The 25,626-nt window shown below is 34.0% G+C and overlaps 1 protein-coding gene across 8 annotated transcripts in view; it reads left to right on the top strand.

Annotated features, from left to right (window-relative positions):
- ETV1 (ETS variant transcription factor 1) overlaps positions 1-25,626 on the top strand; it is a 93,128-nt gene that overhangs the window by 46,085 nt on the left and 21,417 nt on the right. For 6 of the 8 annotated variants that reach the window (XM_063099630.1, XM_063099629.1, XM_063099627.1 and 3 more), the window contains 4 exons: positions 471-600; positions 3,257-3,445; positions 7,411-7,658; positions 24,770-24,837. In XM_063099630.1, coding sequence (XP_062955700.1) covers positions 471-600; positions 3,257-3,445; positions 7,411-7,658; positions 24,770-24,837 — 635 coding nt within the window. The remainder of the gene's footprint in view (positions 1-470; positions 601-3,256; positions 3,446-7,410; positions 7,659-24,769; positions 24,838-25,626) is intronic. The other 2 variants (XM_063099628.1, XM_063099633.1) reach the window with 2 other exon arrangements.

Here is a 25,626-nt window from a genome sequence, read left to right as displayed (position 1 = left end):
TTTCTTTGTCCCGTTGTCATTTCATTACACCATTACTACTGATGCATTTGAGATATTTTCCTTTCAATAATGCTTAAAATTATATTCTGGTCTTCAGTTGATTCTTGGATAATCAGTTCTATTTTTTCTGCTTTAGACACTGGAAATCTTTCTGAAATGTTTTCAAAGCTTACTTTCTCAAAACTGAGCCTCTAGCATTGTTAATATTGGCTAAGCAAATTACAAGTGATTCACTTTAAAAGTAGTGAGAGAAAATTTAAGATACATTGTGTTGTATGATAAAAGCAGAAAGGGAGCATACAAAGATTCTCCAGAATCTTTTCTGCCACTGAAATTCATCAAATGTGATTTTTCTTATATATGTAAGTCAATAAGAAATGTTCATGACATTTTAAGTTAGAAAAGAACGGATGACTACTTAATTCCTAACTGCATTTCATTTTTGTGAATATTTTTGTATTATTTTCTAGTGGCTTTTCATGGCCTACCACTGAAAATAAAGAAAGAGCCCCACAGTCCATGTTCAGAACTTGGCTCTGCCTGCAGTCAAGAACAGCCCTTTAAATTCAGCTATGGAGAAAAGTGCCTGTACAATGTCAGGTAAAGTAACCAGGTATATGTATATAAGGTGGTGGTTCTTACTGGAACAAAAAGTCCAGATTAATATAAAATCTTAAGTTGTATTTTATGCATTCCATCTTCGGTATGTCACAAACTAATTAGGTAATGCTTTTAGCAGAACTCTAAAGAATTGTTTACCATCCAATCACACACCTTTAGAATCATTTTAAGGCAGTAATTTTCATCCAGATCATTAGTTGCTTTTCTACAGTAGTGATGCATCTTGGATTTGAAAAAGGGGTCTTATTTGGCACAAGCAGTTTTGAAAGTTCCCATTAGAATGAATACATTATACACTTTAGATAGAGAATTACTAGAAAAAAAAATGAGACATTTGGCAGGTCTAAGCAGTACATTAGTTATCTGACAAGCTTTGCAGATGATCTATAAGGTGAGTTCATGGACAATTGCAATAAAACGGAATTTCATAAGGCTTAGCAGAGGCTATTATCTATTAAAAAGCCAGTTGTTCTTCTGACGATAATAAAGGATGGTGCAGTAAAAGTATATTGTTCATTTGTTAGAAAATTTGATAACATATATGTTCATTAAAAACCCTTCACAGTAAATTGCATGCTGTTACTTTTCATATTGGTCTCTAATTGCATAAAGTTGACTGTCTATTGAATATTACTACTTTCAATTATAAGTAGAAACTTAGTTCTTAAAAGGAGTTAGTTTGGAAACATATGAAATGATTACAAATATGTACTCTGTTTTATGAGTTATATCAGTTCAGGCTTGTAATACATTATGATCCAAAGGGTTCTTCTGTTTTCTCATAAGTTTACTACATACATTCTTTAGATCTAAGATATATAAGATCCAAGAAATTTAGATTTGTACCATCTCACGGCAGCTGACCATTGCTGAGATGTTCTATTACTATTTGTTTTTGCAAACTTGTTTTTTGTATTTGCCTTTCTAAGAGGTTCACCAGAGCATGAAATTACAAGCCAGCTCAGTTGAAACTGCAAAGCTTTCATAAAAAAGATCTTTTTGTAGATGCTAGCTATTAAAACATTCTGGGTTCAGATAAGACAATATTAATCAATCTGAGTTTTATTTTATAGTTTGGTTTTATTTTTACATTTTCTCCTTATGATTACTGTGTATCCACAGCATAATTATTTAATGTATTGAGAAATTTCTAATCAATTAATCAGTTTGATATAGAATTGACATTGCATTTTAGCATTGATCAGAATTGTGTCTATGAAATCACTTTTGTTTTATATGACATATCTGACATTCATAAATTAACAGTAGAAGAATTGCCTGAATATTTTTATTTTCTTGTTTGGAACCAATAATTCCCACAGTGACATATAGTATCTGCAATAAATTCTGGAACTTCCATCTCTATACAGACAATATAATTTAATACATCATTTCATGGAGGAAAAAGTAATATCTTAGGACAAAAAAATGTATCTTTTTTTATTTTCTTTTTTCATGGGAATGAGTAAGATAACCATTTTATAAAAGAAGTGGCTTTTTATTCAGAAATACTCACATATGTCAAGAACATAGGTAGAACCATACATGTTTTTTTATATGACTACTGTTTTCTTTAAAGCAAGAGTATACTTATGCTGCACATACTCCTTCACTTTTGTAAAGTATTTTTGCATTAAGATATAATTCTGTTGTATTAATGGAGTAACAGGATAAATTATTACATATTTCAATTTGAAAAAGAAATATCTTTTAAAGAAAAAATGTATATTGATCAATGTGTTTTATTTTAAAAGTAAATACAGCATTTTAACCTAGAAATGTCCCTTTGTTCAGATTTAAATAAAATTTGTTTTTAGTAAAATATTTCATAGATTACAAAAATTAGTTAAATCACATTCCCAAAAGCTACACATAGGAAAACAATTTAAATTCATAATATAGAATAATGCTTACTCATTTTATTCTTTTGTAATTCTGAGTGTTTAGAAGTTAGAGTATAATAGGATTTTATTCTTAATGACATTATTTTATACTCATTTTTATACTCCAAGAAAGTTTAAATATATCAGAGACATTTTAATTGGCCTCATTAATCTTCATTCTCATATGAGGAAGTTAATGCCAAGCATCATTTATTTAATATAAAAAAATGAAAATGAAGCAAAAGCATTGCCTTTTTAAAATTCCACCACAAATAAAGGCAAGCCAGATATAGTCTCCATCTTATTAAGCTGATATTAGTTCTTGTTCTAAAATGTTATGTAATACAGAAGAATTACAATACCAGAATCATTTCATGATTCAGAAAGGAGCTATCTCACTTTCTCAAAGAGATATGTCAAGAATAGATAGAAATAATTTTAGTGCTTTTGTTTACAGTGATTTTCCTTATACTAATTTGTGCATACATATAAATATATATATATCTATATATATCTATATATATATAATACATGTTTTATTTTTATGCTGGTATAAGGTTTGTTTTAATTATAGTATTTTCTGTTTAAGGGTGTGGATTTTGAAATTTGCATTTTCTGGAATTTTTAAAAAAACATAAAATTTTAACTTTCTTATGACTTAAGCTAAAAATATTGTTTTCTTCCCTTGGGTTGGAAACTTTTTGACTGCTCCAAAGAAACAAATGTTCTCTTTTCTTTTGTTCTCTGGGTAGTGCCTATGATCAGAAGCCACAAGTGGGAATGAGGCCCTCCAATCCGCCTACACCATCCAGCACTCCAGTGTCCCCTCTACATCATGCATCTCCAAACTCAACTCACACTCCAAAATCTGACCGGGCCTTCCCAGCTCACCTCCCTCCGTCGCAGTCCATACCAGATAGCAGCTACCCCATGGACCACAGGTAAATTGCAGACACCATTTTTTCAAAAAACTGGTTTTAGCATTCTTGATAGAAATTCCTATTATCAGTTCTGAAGACCTATAATAGATTTAGGGTGAGCGTATTAATTTTGCACATCTTTGCAAAATATTTTTAGAAAGATCTTGATCTATCTAGACTTATAAATAATCTGTAGAGAAGGTCACTTATAAATATTCTTTTATAAACATTTAAATTGGTTGCTAAGATGGAAAATTAATCTATATACTGACATTTGAACATTTCCCTTTAGCTTTGCTTGAATTAAATTGCTTCACTTAAACTTTAAATCAGATCATCCCATTTTTATGAGCATATGTGTGTACTTGTTCTGTAAAGTTAGGAGACTAATTTTAGTAGGTGGCTTATGGAATTAGGTTCTTTACCTTATATTGAATAGTTTAGCTGTACATAGTTTTGCAGAGTATAACTTATTTGATTAAAACTATTCGCCATCCTTTCCAAGCAACGAGTATTTAATGTCAGTAGACATATGACCCTGAACACTGAGAATATACAGTTAAAGAGACAGAGACCGAATTAGTATTTCTTAGAAAGGAGTAAGGCAAGAACCAGAGCACAGACATAGAGAGCCATGCTTTGCTGGCTAATTCTTCACTCCTAGAGATAAAGAAATTTGTAGTTAAATTAAGTAATGGAAGACCTTTAGAGATCCTGAGATACTGCTTTCATACACAACCTAGAACACAGGTTGATTACAGCATCCCATCTTCTCCCTTCTACCTTGTATGCATATATAACTAGTGATGTGTTGGTAAATGTTTAACAGACCCTATGGGAGAAAAACTTAAAGGCCTTCTCTGTAGCATCCATTGAGTCTATGATGTAAACACTTCCTCCATGACTGACTATGAGCTATCACTGTGGCAACCCTGTATGTGGAGCTGGAAAAAGACTGGTATATAGTATTTCTGTCATACAGATACAGTAGACTAACCTCAAGAACATAATTGGTACTCAAATGTAGTAAAATAATTAGGAAGTAATGAGTTTTAAATTTTTATTGCCTTTGCTTTTAATATATTTTTTAATTGTACAGTTATATAATTTAATTTTTAATAATGGCTATGTTTAACAATTGGCTCAGAAAAATTCCTGAAAATTTAACAATCAGCCAGTGCAAACTGGCTGTGTGATACGCCATTATAAAAATAACTCAGCCACAGTAATCCTCTAGCTCAGCAGAAGATGTGCCACTGGCAACTTTCTGAAAGTAAAAGAGCACTCAGATCTGCTTTTTATACTTTATTTTATGGGACTCAATCTCAAAGTCAGTAACTCTTTTTGTTATAAAGGGATAAGATGAAAGAGTTATTTCTAATGTGAAACTAAACCGTATCTTTTCTACCTTTGTTTCCATCAATAAATCCTCTTGTGCTTTAGTTATTAAATGCTTCCTATTGTCTTTCTCTTCTCACCCCATGGACTTGAGACTTTGTCAGAACGTAATGGTATGTGCATCTGTGTAAACAGTTTTGTAAATACAGATGAAAGAATTCTTATTACAGGGTGGGCCATTAAACAGATGCACATTGTGCAGGGCAAAAGGGGAAAAAAAGGATGAACAAAAAAAGCAAGCTTTATTTTGTGCACTCCTGGAGACTTCCCAGAGTTCTTGCTAATCGAGTCTCTCTTCGAATGAGTGGCAGAATTAGATTGTATAGTTTACCCTTTGTGCAGACATAGTAATTTCTTAGGGAAAATCACTGCTGAATAAGCAGTATGCCTGTTTTTAGGTGACCTAACTTGAAATACTTTAGCCAAATTCATTTTAGTTTCTCTACTTGAAGTCAAATATTTTAGACTGAGAACAGCCGGCCCGGAACTACAAGAGGGAAGCTCAGGGTCTTTTCCCGCTGCCCTCCGACTGAGTTTTGAGGACAGTACCAGCTGGCCAATCCCAGGAAAATCTCTGAAGCCGTATGTTTCTGGGGAGGATTTCTTAGAGGGCTCTGGCCAACAAATGACAGTCCCTCGGCTATAAATGGCACATTTGCTCTGGGAACAGATCCTTTCTCCAGATAGCCCCCTCCAGCCCAGGCATCCCACCTCACTCTGGGAAGGCCTTATGGCCAGCTGGCTTGCACCTTGCTTCCTTTCCTTAGCCTCACTCCGCTCGTTGGGCCAGCCCTTTGACACTTTTTCCTGAACCCACTGTGTAGGAGCCCTGTATTTTTCTCAGTATTTCCCACCACTTACACCCGGTTTTTCTTTATCCAAGAGTTTATCAGCATTCTCTCCTTACTCATTAACTCTCTTCCAGAAGCTTCTTGAATCATTTCTCCTTACCAGTGGTCAGAGGCTCATAGGAATGGCACCCACATCTTGCAGCTTCCTATGAAGCATGTGTGTTTGCTATGTACACGTTCCCCAGAAGGTACCAACTGAAATCAGGTTGACTCGTAAGAACGAATGGCTTGATTCCTTACAAAGCTTTCAGTACCAGGATTATTAACTTCCTTTTAAGGCTTCACAAGTGAGCTGGTTTCTTATTTTAACTTCAAGTTATAATTTTCTGATTCACTCCTTGACAGTTCTTAATGATAATTTCTGTTTCTTTTTTTGACTAATGAAATAAGCAAGAGAAGGGAAATGAATGCAGTGCCAGTCAGCCTAACTGTTTTGCAATATCTGAGTTTCTGAGTTTATTTTCTGCAGGTGTAGGTGGAATTTCAGTGTTTTCCGTGGCAAAAGTGAGCCTAGAGTTAAATCACAGGATGGAGCGTTCTTAGAAATGCTAAAGCAATTGGTTTGCCATTCTTTAGCTTCTACCTTATTTTCATTTAACATTACCAAAATTAAATGCTAACTTTCAAAATTAAAGTCTTAGGAATGCTTTTAGTAGGGAGGATAATGGGCTTATATTTGCTCATAGTAATGTTTTATAGGTTATTTTTAAGCACTCCTAGGGCATTTTTAGAGCACTTTTAAATCTTTAATTAATCCACATCTTTGTGGTGCATCAATAATATTATGGATGAGGAACACAGAACAGAATGATTACATGATTAGCCAATCTTACACAGTATAACCAAGAACAAAGATACACAGGCCTCACTTTCAGTCTTCTGCCAAGGTCTCAGAACTTTCTCATGACCTAACACCATGACTTGCCCCAAATCTATGCAACACATACATGTTATTTTCATCTTTGGAGGTCAGCTGTACATTCATGCTTATTTTTATCAACCTGATATTTTGTTTGCAGCTATTGGAAGCCAGTGTGTTCTGTGATGCTGTTTGACAGCAAAAAAGGTGGTCTTTTTAAAACCAGCTCGGGTTTGAGTCCCTATAATATCCGGTTACATTCTCACTAGAGCACAATGTTAATTAGGACATTGTTAAGGAATTCAAAGTCCTCCCTATTTGAGAAGAGAGTCATTTCTCTCTTGCTCCCTCAGTAACTGATGGTAATGGAAAGAAAAACAATAAATAGTTTTTTCTTTGGTTGTTTATGTTTGTTTGTTGATTAGTTTGGTAACAGAATTAGAAGATAAAGGATGCAGCTTGAGATCAGATTCTGTTTTTTCTGTTTTTTTTTTTTTTTTTATTGAGTATAATTATTTGAGACTCTCTTTATGTTGAAGTTATGTGAACAATCCAATTGATTTATAATTGGGCATTTTAGTCATTAGGGTACACATTTGCTTAAAAGAGTACAGTGCTCTCCTATCTCTATTCAAAGTACACCTTTAACTTATGTAATGTACTGAAATGGTGCTTCAAGGGACTGATTAGTAGCCAAACAGTTCTTGACATGATTTAAAAACATAGTGCTACTAAGAGAAATCTAGTATTCATCAAAGATTTATACATTGGGCCAGTTGGTATTGTGTTCATTCAGTAAGCAGTTAAAAATTGTACCAGTGTTTTAGAGAATGTTTTATGTTACCATTTTATCTGAAACACGCTCTCTTATTCTCCAGATTTCGCCGCCAGCTTTCTGAACCCTGTAATTCCTTTCCTCCTTTGCCGACAATGCCAAGGGAAGGACGTCCTATGTACCAACGCCAGATGTCTGAGCCAAACATCCCCTTCCCACCACAAGGCTTTAAGCAGGAGTACCATGACCCTGTGTATGAACACAACACCATGGTTGGCGGTGCAGCCAGCCAAAGCTTCCCACCTCCTCTGATGATTAAACAGGAGCCCAGAGATTTTGCATATGATTCAGGTAGGCCCATGCTTTGATGAAATTACATTTCAGACATTGTTTTACCTCTCTGGTCACCTTGATTAGTGTGGGTATCAAGCTGTATGGCACCTAACCATTTTTTTGTGGGATCATTCTGATTTTATCCTTTATTTGAAACTATCTCTGGATGTGAAGGGTTGGACTATCAAACCATTTTGTCATGAACTGACAGTCAAAATAGTGTCTGGAAATGAAACCAGCCCAAAGAAAAGTTCAGTTTACAAAGTTATGCACACCCACAGCCTAAGAGAGTAACACTGGAATTTTTTCTTGATTCGCTTTTTAAAAATTTGTTTGCGGGCCGAGCCCGTGGCGCACTCGGGAGAGTGCGGCGCTGGGAGCGCAGCGACGCTCCTGCCGTGGGTTCGGATCCTATATAGGAATGGCCGGTGCACTCACTGGCTGAGTGCCGGTCACGAAAAAGACAAAAAAAAAAAAAAAAAAAAAAAGTCATAAAAATTTGTTTGCTTGTTTTGCTACTGCAGTGCTATTTAATAACAATGTTTACAGAAAATAATATTATTTTATACTGGGTACTTATTGCTTATAACTTTTTTTGTTAAGTTTATTGGTGGCAAAGATTCCAAGGGTCAACAAGTAAGAATTCTTACATACTAGGAAAGGAATAACAAAGTACAGAATCACAGTTTATTCATAGAGCTTAGCTTTGTCTCAATGAGCTAGAAAGTAATACAAAGAAGTATGTCAAGTGGTGGGGGGTTCCCCAAAAGTAAGGAGGGCTTCAAATATCTTCCAAATGGTACCACCAATTTTGCCAACATTTGAACCTTGGACTTTACAAGAATTACTTAATTCATTTGTGCTGAGGTTTTTCTTCTGTGGTCTGGGGAATTGTGACATGTGCTTTCCACATGTCTGAGGTATTTTGAAAAGATGTATGAAATAAAAGCTAGTGTTTACAAGAAGGGCACCATGTTCCTGCAAAATATTATTATTAAATTAACATTATTATAACTGTGGTCAATAGACGGTTGTAGACATAGAAATACTTGAGAATAGTGTAATTTCCTTTTGTCTGGATGCAAAGTTATGAACATTCTTTATGAAGGGACTATTGCTTCCCTAGTAATAACTGCTCGGTTTTTATATCAGTTCTTCTAGAGGAAAGAAAACTGTCTCCAGGTCTTGAGTTTCCAACTTACATAAAATTAACTGCTCAGAGGGAGTACTACAACTTAGAGTGTCTCCCTCTGGCCATCCTTTGACTCACCTTTGTATTGTGCAAGAAGTTCAAGGGTAAAGGGAATTGACCACTCTGAGGCATGTCTCAAACTTCTAGAAAGCATGCCAGCTCCTCAAGACCCATGAATTCCCTGCCCATCTGGCCCCAGGTCCACTTCTAGGGCCTGAGCAGATTCATCCCAGGCCCTGTTTTCCATAGTCAGAGCACACCGCTCCTGTGTATACCCATAGGTCCAAGGGCGTGGCCAAGGGGCAGCTGTGTGTGAGAGGATGAGGATAGAGCTTGGATGTGTCTATAGCCTGTGTGTGAGGCCCCCACAGTGTGGTATAATGTTGGACTGAGGGATAGAAAGAGAGATAGGAAAAGAGGTGGGCTAAGATCTGAAGACTGTACACTGGTTCTCTCTCTACACCATCCTATTTTGGGGCTAATCTTAGAGATTTCCTCAAATGCTAATTTTGACCTGGCCTTCCAGGTTGTTATTATGGCATATTTTCAAAGATGGGAAGGAGAGAACATATATATCAACTTGTTTGACTGTTTTATAATTTTAAACATTTAAACATATCGTATGAGGGCTTTTGTTTGAATTTTTGCCCCAAGGTCTATAATTTGAGTACTATCTTGAAATGTCCCATAGTGTTTTAATTTCAGAACATTTTATATCTGTTCACTGATGCCCATAATTAAGAACCTTGTAATACAATGGACTTTATTATAGATAGGATACATTTCTCTTTTAAATTTCATTTCCTGTAAACTGCTATTATCCTTGTTCCCCAAACCACATTTTAATTTGCTGCAGTTTTATAATTCATTATTTCAAGAAACTTTACATGGAAGTCACTTAATTGAGTCCAAATAATCATTCAAAAAAACTTCTATAGAATAGCATTTAAAAAGTTTCTTTGTGTGTTCTGTGTTCTAGAATGGTTTTTGTATGTATAATACCAAAAAGAGTGACATCGAAACTTTCTTGATCTTGTGATTTGCTCTATGTATATCTTCTCCTCATATTTACATTATGTATACAATTACATGTAACATGGTATTAAGGATGTTTAACTTTTCTTGAAGAAATATGAACCAAACCGAAAAGAGATTTAAAGATTCTGAGGAGGACAAAATACAGGAGCTGTTGCTGTAAGAGTTAATTGTACTATTTGTGGGCCATACATAACAGGGACTTCAGAGTCACTCACTGTCCAATCCTCAAAAGCACAAAATCACTCATCATTTTCAAAAGCAGAGTCTAGCATCCTATTTTAAAGGTATGTAGGTCTCTTTTTCAAGTGTGTCATCTGTTTCTCAAATGACTTGTAAATACTTTTTTAATATTTGAGAAGCTGCTAGTTTTAGGTTACCTTCTCTCCTCTAAAGTATATTTTGAATCACCAAAGTTGTACATCACTTATATTTCTAATTTCAGTATTGACAATAGGGTACAGTTCTGTTTTGCTTGAATCGTTAAATGGTAAAGTTGTGTCCTTTGAGTATAGTTTAAAGGAAATGTACTAACAGTGTAACCAGGGCCTATGAAAAACTAATCTGTGGGGACCACCAAATTGCTTCAGTTAAGCTGACACATCTGTATATGTCATGCATTGCAATCAACAAGTATGATCTCTAAACATTTTGTTTTGTTTTCATTAGTTCTTTTTATCCTTCCTGAGAGTACATTAAATAACCTTTTAGGAAATCTGATGTATTTGTCACTGAATCACTAATTTCTTTTTTCATCTATTAATGTTGAACAAACTGCAGATTAGGAAATATTTTATATGTGGTTTAAAAACAATGCAAAAAGTCTTTTCTAAGTCAGTTAACTCAGCATCTATGATCCAAAGGTTATTCTGTCAGAAAGCCTTTAGAACTCTTTATTGCTTAATTCAATATACCATAAATGTTGTGAAAATAAAATAAGCCTTGTAAAGGAGAAGGCAGCATGATCGTGCTCTAATAAAACCTGACATTAATTATGACACGGGAAATGGAAGGTCTATTAGTTATAATTATAATTACAGGAATGAAATTTCAACTGCCAAATATTTAAGATTAAAAAAAAATACAAAACTACTATGTTAGTAGATATTTTTATCCAGGAGAGGAGAGAAAATCTTGGATCAGAAGACAGTAATGAGATAAGAAATAGATATTTAGGGCCAATTTGGTGAAACAGTACAGTGTGACATGATTCTATCACGATACTAAGTCCTAAAAAGTCCAGTATAATACATCTGTCCTTATCGTTTTTCTTCTCTTCTCTAGCCGGATAGTGCTGCACAAAGCAGTACACAGGTTTCTAGTTGGTTGGTTGGTTTTCCTGAATCTAACATGATTTTTTCTTTTGTACCCTTATGGCCAAGTGACCACATAAAAAGGTTAAATGTGTGTTCAGTGCTTCATTTGGTGTGCCTTAAGTAGTGTCCTTTATGCAATATCCCATTGTCATAGAGTCATGGCTGTTTTACCATTTTCATGCCTGTATATGAGATTTTACATATTCAGAATGTCCAATGAGTCAGATATTTTAGAGAATTACAACTATATACTTTATTTGAGTTGTATGTGTTGGTCGATTGGTTAGTATTTTGCTTTGTTTTGTTATTTCGCTTCGCTTTTTGTATTTGACAGCTTAGGGTAGTTTTTTTAGTGGGACAATAAGCACGTGAATCTAAAGTTTGACTTAAAATATCAGTACACAATGTTCACCTGCTTTGTCGGGTAATTTCACTCTCAGGAATTTATCCTGAGAAATAGTGAGACATGCACAGTGAGAGCTTCAGACAGACAGAGAGCAAAGTGTTGTAAATACACAATAAGTGAGCAGTAAAGTAAGTTATAGATACCCATAAGAGAAATATTATGCAGCCATTGGAAATAAGGTTTTTAAAAGATATTTAATGAAATGAGACTACTGAGTTCAAAAGGAAAAAGAAAAAAACTATGCAATACATGACTTATGCAAAATAAGACCCAGTACAGAAATACTCTGGCTATATATGGGTGGGGATATCATAGGTAATTGTTATTTTGTCTACAGAGTATTTAACAATGCTTACATACTGCTTTTCTAATCAGACAGAACTTGTATTCTATTTTTAAAAATCAACCCATTTAGAGTTGAAGAGACGTGTCCAAATTAATTACATCACTCCTATGAGTGAAAAGAATGCTAAGTACAGATTAACATTATAGTCTCAAATGTTGCAAGCCTAAATAACTTTCTATTAATTTGTGTCCAGGACTGCCTTAGAGGAGGGAGGGGAAATTAGTATGCTTCTTGGTGGGATTCATGTTTATCTTCCCAAGTGCTTCACATTCCACCTTTAGTACTATGTTTCTTTGCACTTGGGGTGTACTCAAAATCTTAATCTAGGAGTTGGTTTGAGGGGTAGTACATTAATAAGGTGGTTTTGGCCCTTGAGGGCTATTCTATTATTTTAACTAGTTTAAAAGATGCTTCCCAGACATGTGGTGGAGCAGTTTAATCTAAGAGTTGGGAATAAAGAAGGGGCAAGAGGAAGTTTACTGAAATAATATAATAGGGTAAAGTGCTGCATGCCTCGAGCTTAAGTAAAGGAGAAAGTAGAAGTAGAGAGTAGGGGAGAGAGCCTGGTGTCATGTGGTTGGGGAAGGAAATGTTTCTGCATTCTTTAACTGTGTTCTTACTGCTACTCCTGCTGCTACTACTGAGACTTTTCTTTTGGTTTGGAGGCATGTACCACTTATCTGATGGCAAATGTTGTTAGCACTATTTTAAATGAGGAAATTGATACAGGTAGATGTTTCATAGAATTATAAATCCTTATACTCATGGAAGATCTTGGAAATCACCTACTTCAAATTCCTTCTCCACACCCAAGTTTTTCAGATAAATAGCTGAGGCTAATCCAAGTTAAGAAACTTACCGTCAGTTTCACAGATATTTTGTGAAACAGCCAAAACTAAAACCAAGATTTTCTAATTCTTAGTTTGATGCACAGTTCATGTTGTGTCTTTCTACATAATTGTTCACAATAAAAGGAAATACTTTACAATTTGTTGTGTATATGATTGATCCTTTATTCTAATCTGGACTAAGTATTTTGTAAGTTTTTAAAAGGCTGCACATGATCCAGGGCAATAAGAGAACCAGCTTTAAAATTTTAGTTGTGTTTCCCCTAATTTGGGAGGAGTACATTTCACATATGGCCCCCTAATTTTACTCTAATGTTTAGGCATTCACTGCTGTGAGGTAGGAAAATACAAGACCTCAGATGACATAGTAAATGATTAAGATGAGTTCTTTCTCTGTAAAAATATACCACAATGTGGTTAAGAATTGAGATGATAAAGAATTGACCTTTTACAATAGTTCTTCTGAAAAAGGCTGAATAATTAGAAGAAAAAGCGGCAAATTAACAACCAACTTTAAAATTCCTTGATGGAGTAATCGTCCTAGCCTTCATATTGGATTTCACTCTTATTTTCTTAATATCCTTGACAGCTCAGTGGCTTACAATTTAACTAGAACATCATTCTCAATCTTTCATCAGCTAAATCCATTTTTCACAAGGACGCTTATAAGGGACTGTAGTATCTTAGCAGATGTAATGAATGCTATTTTGAAAGAATAAGGTGCACCTTTTCCATCCTTCGTTTTAAACCCATTCATTCTTCACCGCAGCAACTCCTCCCAAGTTTCCCATATACTTCTTTATCACCTAAGGGCTTTGTTAAGACTCGAATATGCTTAACTTGCATCTATCAGAACTGACAAATATGTCTGGTATTCACATAGGCCGAAGCTGGCACTTTAATCAGGAGATTTAAATGTTCTTGGGTTTCTGAAATGGCAAGAGAAGATTGTTATGTTGTAAATATCATTCTGTGTTTTGCTGTGTTGCAGATACTCATCGTAGTCAAATAGTAGGGAAAGCAGTGAAGTCATTCCTAATGCTGCCTCTAGTAAGCATGGCTTGGGCTTCTTTCAGAGCTTATAATATGGCTTTAAAGTGAATGACATCATTGGGTAACAGAGCAAGAACAAAATGATTCTTCTGTGTATCCATATAGAAATATAAATAAATAAATAGTGCTCTATGTGTTAGGAGATAATTTATCAACTGGCTAAACTTGCACAAAACTTAGGAAAAAAATAACACAATTCAGAAGAAGGCTAAAATTACCCAGTGGTTTATCTCTAAACTATTGCTGTTGTATTTGTTACTACTAGTAGTATAGCAATATCTCAGAATTTGTGTCATTAGGATATATTACTTTAAAAAATGACTTGTTATTATTTACTTACAAGAGGAGATATATATTCCAGGGAAGCTGACCTTCTACATATTTTCCAATAGATATCCTTACATGCTTTCTGGACAATTGTGACACATGTAAACAACCAAAACTATTGTCCAGCAAATACAAGAAATGCAGTGATTACAAAAGGAAACTGTTGAAAAATGCTCATTAGAGCCAGGTGGAACACAGGGAAGAGAAAGTACAGGAAACTAATATTTATTTTGAACATCCCAGGCCTGCCATAAACCTGCAGGCTTCATTATTTTCAAAATGGAAGGCCCTGTGATTGATAATTTCCCCCTTTTGAACATTCAAATGTTACTTACAATGAGATGATTTCACATTGAAGAAACACTTTTTCTTATTTTAGTTATTTTGTTTAAATTGTATCAAATTTGGGATTCTAATGGGGGGAAGGAGGTAGGATAGTATTTCTCTACTCACATTCCCTCAGAAGTGTGGAAGAGTCACCAAGTCCTGGCCAGTGTATGTCTTCTCTTCTCAGCAACTACAACAGTCTATCTCAAGGCCTGCCTGCCTCATACAGGTAAATGGGAAGGCCTAAAACCATAAAAACCAGAACATCTAGAACTCTAAACACTTAAAAAACTATTTTAGTATAGATACTGCACATACTTCTCAAATCAGTCTCATGAATTTTACATCCAGCCACTTATAATTATAAGGTTGTATTCCATGTATTATGGTCATCAGACTTTAAACACATTGTATAATACAACTTATGCAACATATTAAGAAATTTTAAGACACGAAATATTACATTTTAATATATTCGGCTTCATTTCACCATTCTTATTTACATATCCCCGAATCACCTTGAAGAGTAATTCCTAAAAGAATACTGAATTTTTTTTTTGTAAGAAAGAATGTTAGTTAGGAATTAATAATTCAGGGTATGTTCTTTTCAGTGGTTTTGCTATGTTCCGTATTTTTTCTGGATGCTGGCTTATAGATCTTCTCCCCACCTGCCTGTGTCAAGTATTTCAATCTTGAGCTCTAAAATATGGCCAAAACTTTTTTTATTCTTTACCATTTATTTGTCAGGTATTAGAAATTGAAGTTAAATATTAAATTGTCATAATGTCATAGCAGATAATCCTCCACAGTTTTAAAACCAAAGACTGGGCAATTTTTCATATTTCCCTTCTTCTCTTCTTCTACAGGCATGGTGATGATCCCTTGATCAATTGCTTAGAAATATACACAGGGACTGTTGACCACAACTGTTTTCCCACATGACTTCAGGTCACTGAAAGAGAGAAGTGTTTTCTTTCCTCCAAAGTCAAGGACCAAGTTACAGATAGCTGATAAAACCCATTATCTACTTAACACTGTTCAGGATAGGACTGATTCTTCAAAAATAATTTCCATAATTGCTCATAAGTGGCTTTTTCCTCCCTAAAAACTCTAGATATGTTTAATCATTACCATCTTTAGTAATTTCCAGTGCAGTGATGATTATGGTTCCATGAACTTTGGCTTTTTGTACCTGCTATGTAACCCTCCCTAAGGCCAAGCCTTAGCCCTATGCCATTACAAAGCATCATTTGTTTATGGCCAAATTTTCTCCTGAAACATGACAGCACATGTTTTTCCCTCCTAATTCTAAAACTATCGCTTGAAGAACTTCAAGTGGAGAATCACTTGGGAATTTTAAAGAGTGAGTTATTGATCCTTCAGAAAATGTTAGCATCCTATCTGTTTCTCTAACATCCAAAGATAATTTTCTTTTACTCAGCCAGTGATTTGTGGACTGGATCACTTAATCTCTTGAATTTTAGGTGTTTCAGTTGTGAAAAGTGACAGTGATGTCTTCGTAATTTATTTTGTTTTTATAATAGAGTTCATGGATTGGCCTCATAATTCGACTTTGCTTTTTATTGCTTAGTATGTTTCATTCATTTCTGAGTTAAAAGAGCAGATCCTTCTAACCAGTGCTCTAGTTCACTATATCAGTTTTTTCTAAGAAATACTTAGATATGCTCTAAATCTACAGTTACAGTAAGTGGCATTGGCTAGTGATTTGATTTGAGAATTGAGACTACAGTCTGGATTTACTCTTTATGCATTAACACAGGTCAAATGGACAGGGACTGCATTTTAAGTCAGTAATGGAAGGCTGAAGGCTTGTCTTAAACCAATCATATCAGTTTTACCCATGACTGATTGATCCCTGGGGGCAGAGCCCTGTAAGCATTTCTCTTACATGAATGGACTCTTATAGAGCCTGGAGTTTCATTCATAAAATGGAGACTGAAAGGAAACACACATACACACACACACACTCACTAGCTTGCTTGCTCTCTGGAATGTCCATTTATACAGAACTGAAGGGTGTAGTGTTCCATCAGCTGCTGCTTTTGCCAGTTGACTGGAAATAATGATTAATGCTCATTGGTCCTGCTTTGCGTGTAACTCGACACTATTTATGGCCTTGCAGTGTTGCTAATGTATAGTGAATGAGAAGGCAACATTCTCAAATCAGAAACATAAACAGGAACTGGTGGGTCTGAATTCCATTCAGATATGTCACTTCAGTGCCACAGTGTTTGTCTAACTTGGATTTTACAGTCAGGAAGGGGGGAAGGGGGGAATAATCTGCTTGTGAGTTGTACTAGCTTGGAAAGAAAAGAATTAGAAAGGATGGAGTGTACTTTAAAGTGTGGGATTTTTAGTTTTTTAAGCGAAACAACCAGCAGGACACTTAGGGCTCGAACTGCTTATTGCCAGTGGGTGAAATGAACATACAACTGTTTTTATAAGTGGGTCTGAGATTTGAAATTGAATGACACGATTTAAGATGCATGTTTGGCTATCTCCATGTATGTATGTGTTTGTGTTTCATAAATGTGAACAAAAGTGGAAAGAAAATATAACATTTTTTAAGTCTGTGCATATATGTATTTGAGTGTATGTTTTGGGTTTAGAATACTGCTATAGTTTTATACTTTAAGGGTGTCTGTACTTAAGTGAGTTCACTAATAGCTTAAAGGAAAAAGGAAGCATTTTATTTCATAAAATATTCTCATCTAGGATATGAATAACTTAAAATAATTTTCAGGGAATTTTTGTAAGATTAAATAGATGATTATTGTTTTTATTGTGTGTGTAGTTTGTGTGTACGTGTATGAAGTTTCTATTTAGTTGTTTCTAATGCAGTCTTGAAAATTTTACAAGGATAGGTAATTCAATGATAAATATGAAAAGAAACAAAAAACAAAACTGAAAGAATGGTAAGCATGTGTCATCCTGATTTATTTAACTATTTTCTTTAACTTGGAAAAGTGTTTTTAATCTCTCCATTCTGCTGACTCTTTTTTTAGTGTGTGGATTCCAACAGTTTACTGCTTTATCCGCATGATCTGTTTTTATTTATTCTTAGCATTAAAAAAATAAAACCACTCACTTTGTATGACAATGGAAATATTATACTAAATTCTGGGCCTGACATCTATTTATTGTTTGTGTCATTTTGGTATGCTTTGTAACCTCTTTTGTCCTCATTCATAAAAAAGGGCTAATAACTCTCATCTCTTAATATTTTTGTAAGAATTAAATATGATCATGTTTGTAAAGTTACCAATGCAGTGTCTAACACATATTCAGTGTACAGACAATAAGAAAGGATTTCTGTTGACATGGTTTTGTCTTGACTGCTAGAGGTTTCTTGAAAGACTGCTAATCCTTTAATAAGCCATTGTTAGTTCTAATAATTGAAATATACTATTTGGGGCTAGAGGATAAGATGAAGAAAAATACTCTCATATCAAAGCAATCATATTGTGCAAGTCCAGCAAGACTATTTTGCCATTTCTGACATAGGGAAACAGTCATGCTGAACTTCTTACTAGAATTATACGTGTTCAAAGCAAATACAACAAACCATCTTTATAAAGGGGTGATCCACTGAGAAGAAGGCAGGAGGATAGAGCTGGCAGTGGTGTGTTTTTTACAAATCACGTAGATTCCAGGAGGAGACCAATTCAGAATTAAGCCTAACACTAAAAGCTCCACCTCTTCAGAATTTTTTTGTGGCTCATTTTGGCAGCTAATGGCATCATTATTTTCTTTTAAGCCTCTGTTAATTGTCAGAGTATAGTAATATCTAATAAATACTCAAAGTTGAAATCATGTTTATGTTTCCTGTCACTTCAACTTTATTTTTAACCTCAGCTTAATAAAACCATCACAGGTTTATAAAAGTTGTAAAATTTGAGCTTAGTAGAACATAAGCTAATCCTGTTTGGATCTGGTCATTATTTATATGGGATACTCTCCACAAAAACAATCCAGATGCTTACAAGAGAAGTTTGTAATTTTGTAGGTAAAATTCTATACTGTTGTTTGACATGATGTAGCCTTAAAGTTTCAAAAGTGTCTCAATTTCAAAAGTGTAAGTAACTACATTACATACGTATTTTTTCTCTTTCTTTTCTTTTCCTTCCTTCCTTCCTTCCTTCCTTTTTTTCTTTCACACTCCCTTACTTATACATTTTGCAGCACTGGTAGGCATATAAAGACTCACACAGTGCTCTCCCTGTCCTCAGAGTCTATCGACAATAGATTCAGTATATCTGAGCTATGGCAGAAGAAATAACTCTGCAAATTTTATGTTATTTATATTCACAGTTTACTGAAAACCCTAAAGAGAGGGATCCCATCTAAGTGTGAATGAGGTAATACTAAATCTATCACTCCTTTCTTAAAATTTAAGCTATCTCCAATTTTTCTGCTTTCTTCAGATGAGGTTCAGAGACTAAGATGTTATGTTCACATAGTTTTGCAGCTGACAAAATAAATCCTATAAAACTTGACTTTTTTGCTGTTCGACGTGTTTTCTTTCTCATGTGAATTCAGACATACTAATACTGGGTCTAATTTTTGGAATTAGTTACTTTTAGATTTGTTCTAAAATTCAGTAATCATATGGGTGTAAAAAATATTTCTTCCCATTAGCGTTCTTTTTAAGAAACTTTATAAAATATAATTTTCACGATTGACTGCACCAAATCTATTCATGAGGCAAGGGCCAAAGCAGAGTAAATGGGTAGCATTTAAGTGACTGTATTTGTATTTAAAGACATCTTTACAAAGCTCATGTTGTTTATGCACTCTAGAAAACCTTTGGATTTTAAACATAAACTATGAGATTATCAGGCAATGAGAACAAACAAACAGACAAACAAAAGCCCAATTAACAAAGTTTAAGAGCGATAAAACACTTAAAGATAAAATCTGTCATAATGTTCAAATTTCTTGAATGAGATTGGTGTCATTGGTTCTTAATACAACTGAATATTTCTTTAGATAATAGATACATGTTTTCAGAAAATGTGTTGAAACTACTAGGTATGTATGCGTTGAAGTATACACACAAATGCACATGTATACACTCTCAATTTTTACTGAGCACATGAAAATTTCAAGATATACCAGGGTACTTCAGAAAGTTCAGGAGAAATATAATTGAAAGATAATATGAATATCTTCATGAACTTTTTGAAGTACCCTTGTATGCTTATGTACACATTTTGGCTCTGGATATTTAATATGCCAACCTTTTTACCATCATCAATATATAATACACAAATTTACATGGACTTGATTTTGTCATATCACCTCTGCAAGGAGTTAGTCAAGTGTATAGTCAATCCAAACTTGCATTGTACACTTATATGAAAGCAAAATCACATTAAAATACAACATCAAACTTATTCCTATTTTACTGGATTTCTTGTTAACTTTAAGAGATTTGAGTGTTTAATTAAGTTACACACTGATTATTGCTACAGGAATTTAACGAGAAGCACAAATGAAAGAGGCTTATTTTTTTGTCCCCCTTGTTTAGAGTTTACAACAAGAAATAATTCCAGGTTTGCACATTATTTGATAACAAAGCATTTCAACAATCTCTAGAGATGTTTCAGACAATCGTGGCAAACCTTTTCTCTCTGCTCTGGTCTGATGTAGCTCCTGGAAACTAAGGCAAACCGTGTCCTAAAGGGGAATCTTCATTCTGTCCAACTGTGCAGCAAATATGCAAATCAGAGAGTGCCTAACAGTTTCACATGTGCAAATTCAAAATTGCACTTTGTGGTTAAACCCTTGGTAAACCTTCCCAAATCAGTATTATGTTTCCCAGCACAACTTTAAAATGCAAGTCAAGAGACAGAGAAAGCAACTTCTTTTTTCTTTTTTCTTTTTTTTGTTTTTGTTTTTGCCCACTTATTTTAATTTGAAGAGAACTTTAGTAGTGTTACTAAAGGTAAAGACTAATCAAATTGGGTAGTTCGGAGTGTTAGTTTCTTCTTCTTCCTTGACTTCCCCTACATTGGCCAGTGCATCAAAATGACAGCAGTGCTTTGATGCTTTGAATTTTTGGAGTATATTAGATCAGCTTTCATCACCATGAACTCATCTGTAACAAATTATAGGCAGTTTAATTTCTGCAAGCTGATTTGGCCAGTACTAACATCATGTTATAAAGCTCTTTGATCCACAGGTTTTGAAGTAAATAAAAATCCTTTGTCCTAAATCAAATTTACATAATTCAATTTATAGATTAAATTTAAAACTTTTTAAGCCAGTATCATTTAGGAACAAAAATCAGGGGGTAATATTGTGAAAAGAAGTCCAAAAGATGTACCCCCAAGTATTTAAAAAATCTAATGGAGATTCTAGCTCAAATCTTATAAATCATAAATTAATAATGAATTAAAATCAGTATATTTGAAATGTCATAGATTATAATAGACAGATTTGTGAAAAACATTCCAGAATAAATACACTAATAAGGAACAAATCAGCCATGTCATGTGATATGTGATTTAAAAATAGCAAATTAAGATAATAAAAGTAACTTATTTAGTTACATGATTACTTTTTGTTTTAAAAAATGTGGTTCACTCAGTTTAAATACTTGTGAGGATCAATTAAAAATAGATTGTTATTAATAATAAGTACCGTAAGTTGACTTATATTGGGTGCAGGTACTGTGGGAATGTTGCACATGACTTACCCCATATGGTCCTCCCAGCAGCTCTTTGAAAGATATCACTATTGTTATTCCCATTTTGCAGATGAAGAGGTTAAGAGTGAGAGATGTTAAATAACTAACAAAATGTGCTGCACCCACAAAATGTCAGAACTGAGATTCAAAACCAGGTCTATTTGATGACAAGGTACATGTTTGTAACCATTGTGCTATTCTAAAGATCCTAAAATTATTATCCATAGATGCATAATAGGATAATGTAAATATGCTGTCATCTCAACTTTTTTTGTGTAGAATAAACTACAGTTTATCATTGTTTCTGAATTTTGTAAGATTTATTGCATGGAAAGACAAAAGGGAATACATATGCAATGCCTCCATTCCCTGCCACAATGCAATTTGCCTTTGAAGTTGCCGTTTGCCTTTGAAGCCACTGCTCAGCTAGTTTGGATCTCAGCTGAGCATTTAGCAAGAGTTAAAATGTAATGCCAAACTTCATTGGTTGGATTTTTTATTAGATAAGGTAGAAATGAAAGCAGCAGGCAATTTAATTAGCAGTAATTTTTCTGGGCAAGTCATTACTTTGATGAACTTCAGAGCAATGTTTATGGCTCCTAATTAACCATGTTAGTCATTTGATTGAATAATCACTTTGGAAATGTTTCTACAATTTGATTAGAGTCTGACCCACTCTGATAGTCATAAATTAACTGATATCACTTTAGGATAACATGACTTTAGTTGCTTTATGGGAATAAACTCTTCTTAGCCATATTTTTTCAGGCTTCTCTGGACCGTATAAAGAACACCAGTTTTAAAGATAGACTGGATTTAAACGATGCTAGCCAAGTGTTCTCAAATTCAAGAGCTAGATGTTAATTTTATTTACTCTAGAGTGTAATAAATGGTATTAGGAACTGGCAAAAACACAGTTATATTATCACATATGTATTTCTTTTCTAAATTGTCATTCATAGCTGTTTTTTTAGAACTTAGATCACAAATTGGGCCCTTGGAAATATAATGGAAATTCTGGTGTTAAACTTATTATATGTCATCAATTTATTATGAATTTTAAATTAGTATATTTTAAATATCATAGATTAGTAGGTTGAATTTGTGAAGATATTACAGAGTAAGTACAGCAATAAACAACAAGTCAGTGATTTCAATAGGTACCTATTAGTGAAATTATCCATAAGTCTTATCTTTATCCAGTTTTCTGTGATTATGCTAATTCCATATTATGCTAGAGCACTTTTGTAAGGTGTTCCCTCATCTTTGAATAGTGAGTTTCTCAACAATGTTTATGTTTCTTCTCTTTTTCCTTCTCTTCCCCTCTGGGAAGGAAAGCCTGACTTTAGTCACACTTACATGTAATAGAATTTAGCTTATGTGTTTTCCTCTAGCTGCCTCCAGAGCCAGCCAGCTGTTTTTACAGCCACTCTCCAGGTGTGCAGCAGTCAGTAAAAGCATTTTGTGGCAGGGTGTCAACATTGGTACAACAAAATGCTTGCCTCCAAGCAGCTGCTGAGCTGATGGCAGAGTCATTAACACTGTCCCTTCCAGGCCCAGCTGTTTTGAGGAACCTTATGACTGATGATAAATCAAAATAACATTAAAAATTAATTTGAAGTACCATTGGTTAAAAAGTTGAGCTAAAGTGGATTGCTAACTATTTGGTAACCTGAAGATCAACTCCATTGCAACCCTATTATAAATGCTGATTTCAGGAAACATTTTGTAGGGTCAGAGTTACATATACTACATAAAAGTTTATATAAAAAAAGCGTGGTATAATAAAATAAGAAGTTTTACACTATTTTCTATTTGTAAGCTATTAATTCTCTCACACTTTTAAATATTGCCATTATGGAATACTGTTAAGATATTTTTGACTAAAACCATGTAGGATAAACTTTTTTTTCCTACTGTGAAAAAAATGCCTCGTATTTTAGTTGACGTTCATCATGAGGCTAATTACAAAAAAAATAAAATAAAATAAAAGCCATATAGACTTTAAAGGTGGAACATTCCAGACCAAGGGAAAACTATGTCTGTGCCAAGTAAACACTGCTCATTGTCTATTATAGCAAGAAAGTCTATAGATGGATATAGTTAAGAAGAGATTAGGGTCTTCAAATTCCAATTCATTTAAGTGTTCTTTATTACTTCTTCAGGGGTCATGTGCTTACTGTAAGTGGTGGAAAGGAGATGTTCTTATATTAAATAGCACATTTGTCATATGCATTTTATGAATTTATTTTTGTACATGTTGCTAAAAAAGACCTTAGGAATATATACAGATGATAGAATGAACTTGATCTTATGCATTTATACTTTTCTGCAAAACCTATATATGTTATATGCAGATTCTGGACCAGAGTTGTGGGACTTGAAACTTTTAAAATATGTCAAACCCTCTTAAAGAAAAAGAAAATGAAACTGCAAATACATAATTAGGTACAGGGCCTCAGAAAGTACTCTTGCAAAAGTGGAAGTTCTTTAACTTAAAACTTAAACTTAAAAGTTTAAACTTTAAAAACTTCTAAAACTTTAAACTTTTTAAACTTTAAAAGTTTAAGTTTTATTAGCTTCACTGTGAGTTTAAGTTTTATTGGCTTCACTGTGCATCCACTTCAGATTATGTGAGTGAACCTCTATATTCAGAGTCAAGGAACTTTGGGACTATAACAGACTTTAGAGAACATCTGACCCAATCCTTTTTTTTTTTTTTTTTTTTGTAGAAATACAGATATAACATGATTTGTCCAAAATTGTTGCCTAATTAGTAGTAAGTGAAGGAATTGAATTTTAGTCTTTTGTCTCCTAATCCATATTTCCTTCCTTTTTCCCATCTCTTAAGTTACTATACAGAGCCACCACTATGAGTCAAGTATTACCATTAACTAAGTTTATTTTCTCAGGGATGAGTTAATTTGGTCACATAGACAAGCCCTTACTCTTAGGACAATAACAGTGTCTACTATGGAATTGTTGGATTTCTGTTTGAGATCCTCATTGGTTTTGAAAATGACCTATGTGCTTAACAAAATAAAAATCCAGACATGCTTTTATCTGGAGAAAAAAAAGAAATAATAATCATCTTAAAAGGCTAAAGTAATATAAGAGATTTAGCTATTTATCTTTTCATCATAATTTGTTAGTGTTCATGAAATAAACTATGAATGAGCCTTTGTTGATTTTTGCTTTGTACATAGAATGCCATGGCATATACAAATTTATTCTGAAATTTCTTGAAACATATTTCTAATACATGATGCTGTTTCGAGGACACCACATTCATGTAGGGTTGCTGTTACAATTGACCTTAGCAAGGTTGATTTGGGTAAAACTTTGAATTCATATGCTGTTCAAGAGAAATGATGTTTGCCATAATATAGTTCCCATTCTTCCATGTCTTGTGTGGGACCTTCCTGAAATGTTAACTGCACATTAGCAGGTTCCCCTCATGGGAACTAGTGTCAGTTTCTGCACCTTTTCTTTCTACACCCTGTCCATTGATAACAGCACCTTTTCCACTCCGGACTCTTCTTTGACCAATGTTGTTTCCTCTTTCAGAAGTGCCTAGCTGCCACTCCATATACATGAGGCAAGAAGGCTTCCTGGCTCACCCCAGCAGGACAGAAGTTAAGTTTTCCATTGTTGAAATTTCTTGTAAATACCTTTCAAAATAATCAGGCGTACCAAGTATGAGGTCACTTAATTAATCATTTTTTTGGGGGGGGATAATTTATGTTCCCTAATCCATTATTTTAAAACTATCTTTTTAAAGTAAAAGGAAGATTTTTCAGTTCGTGATATCTTATATCTAGTTTTTAACACGAGTCATATGCATAGAAAAAGCTGAAAAGTGGATTTCTGTGTTCTTTTTTGCCAACAACCACATTCTTTTAAACTAGAATATATGCTTTATAGATTAGTCCACCTCACTGCCCTCTACTGAAATGTATCTTCGAGGAATATTCAGTTTCACTTTTACAGGCTAAGTTGTAGTTTTGAAGTAAAACACAGTAGAGTTAAAGGTTTTTGCCTTTAAATATCCTAGATTTTACATTTTGGGACAATTGTTAAAAATGAGATTTCACATAGAAGCCTAGAGAAGATGTTTTTATTGTGGATGTGTTTGTAGTAACCCTGGTGGGAAGGCTTTGCTCTAGCAGATGTTGATACCTGCAAAGTAACAAATAAAAATGATTTCATCTGGATAAAATCCTCATTAACAGATTTCTGGAAATAGGTGCATGATTCTTGACCTAGACACTCTATTGGTAAGACTGATTTAAATGTATCTTTTAAGGAAGGTCTAATATTATTTTGTATGAATGGTGTTAGTAGAAGTTCAAAGGATAGTATAAGATACTAAATCCAAAATATTTGAGATCAATAGTTTTGCACAAATGCAATGTGATTACTGT

This window comes from Cynocephalus volans, chromosome 6 (assembly GCF_027409185.1).
Source record: "Cynocephalus volans isolate mCynVol1 chromosome 6, mCynVol1.pri, whole genome shotgun sequence".
NCBI classification, from domain to species: Eukaryota; Metazoa; Chordata; class Mammalia; order Dermoptera; family Cynocephalidae; genus Cynocephalus; species Cynocephalus volans.
This window is presented reverse-complemented; position numbering and strand designations above follow the sequence as displayed.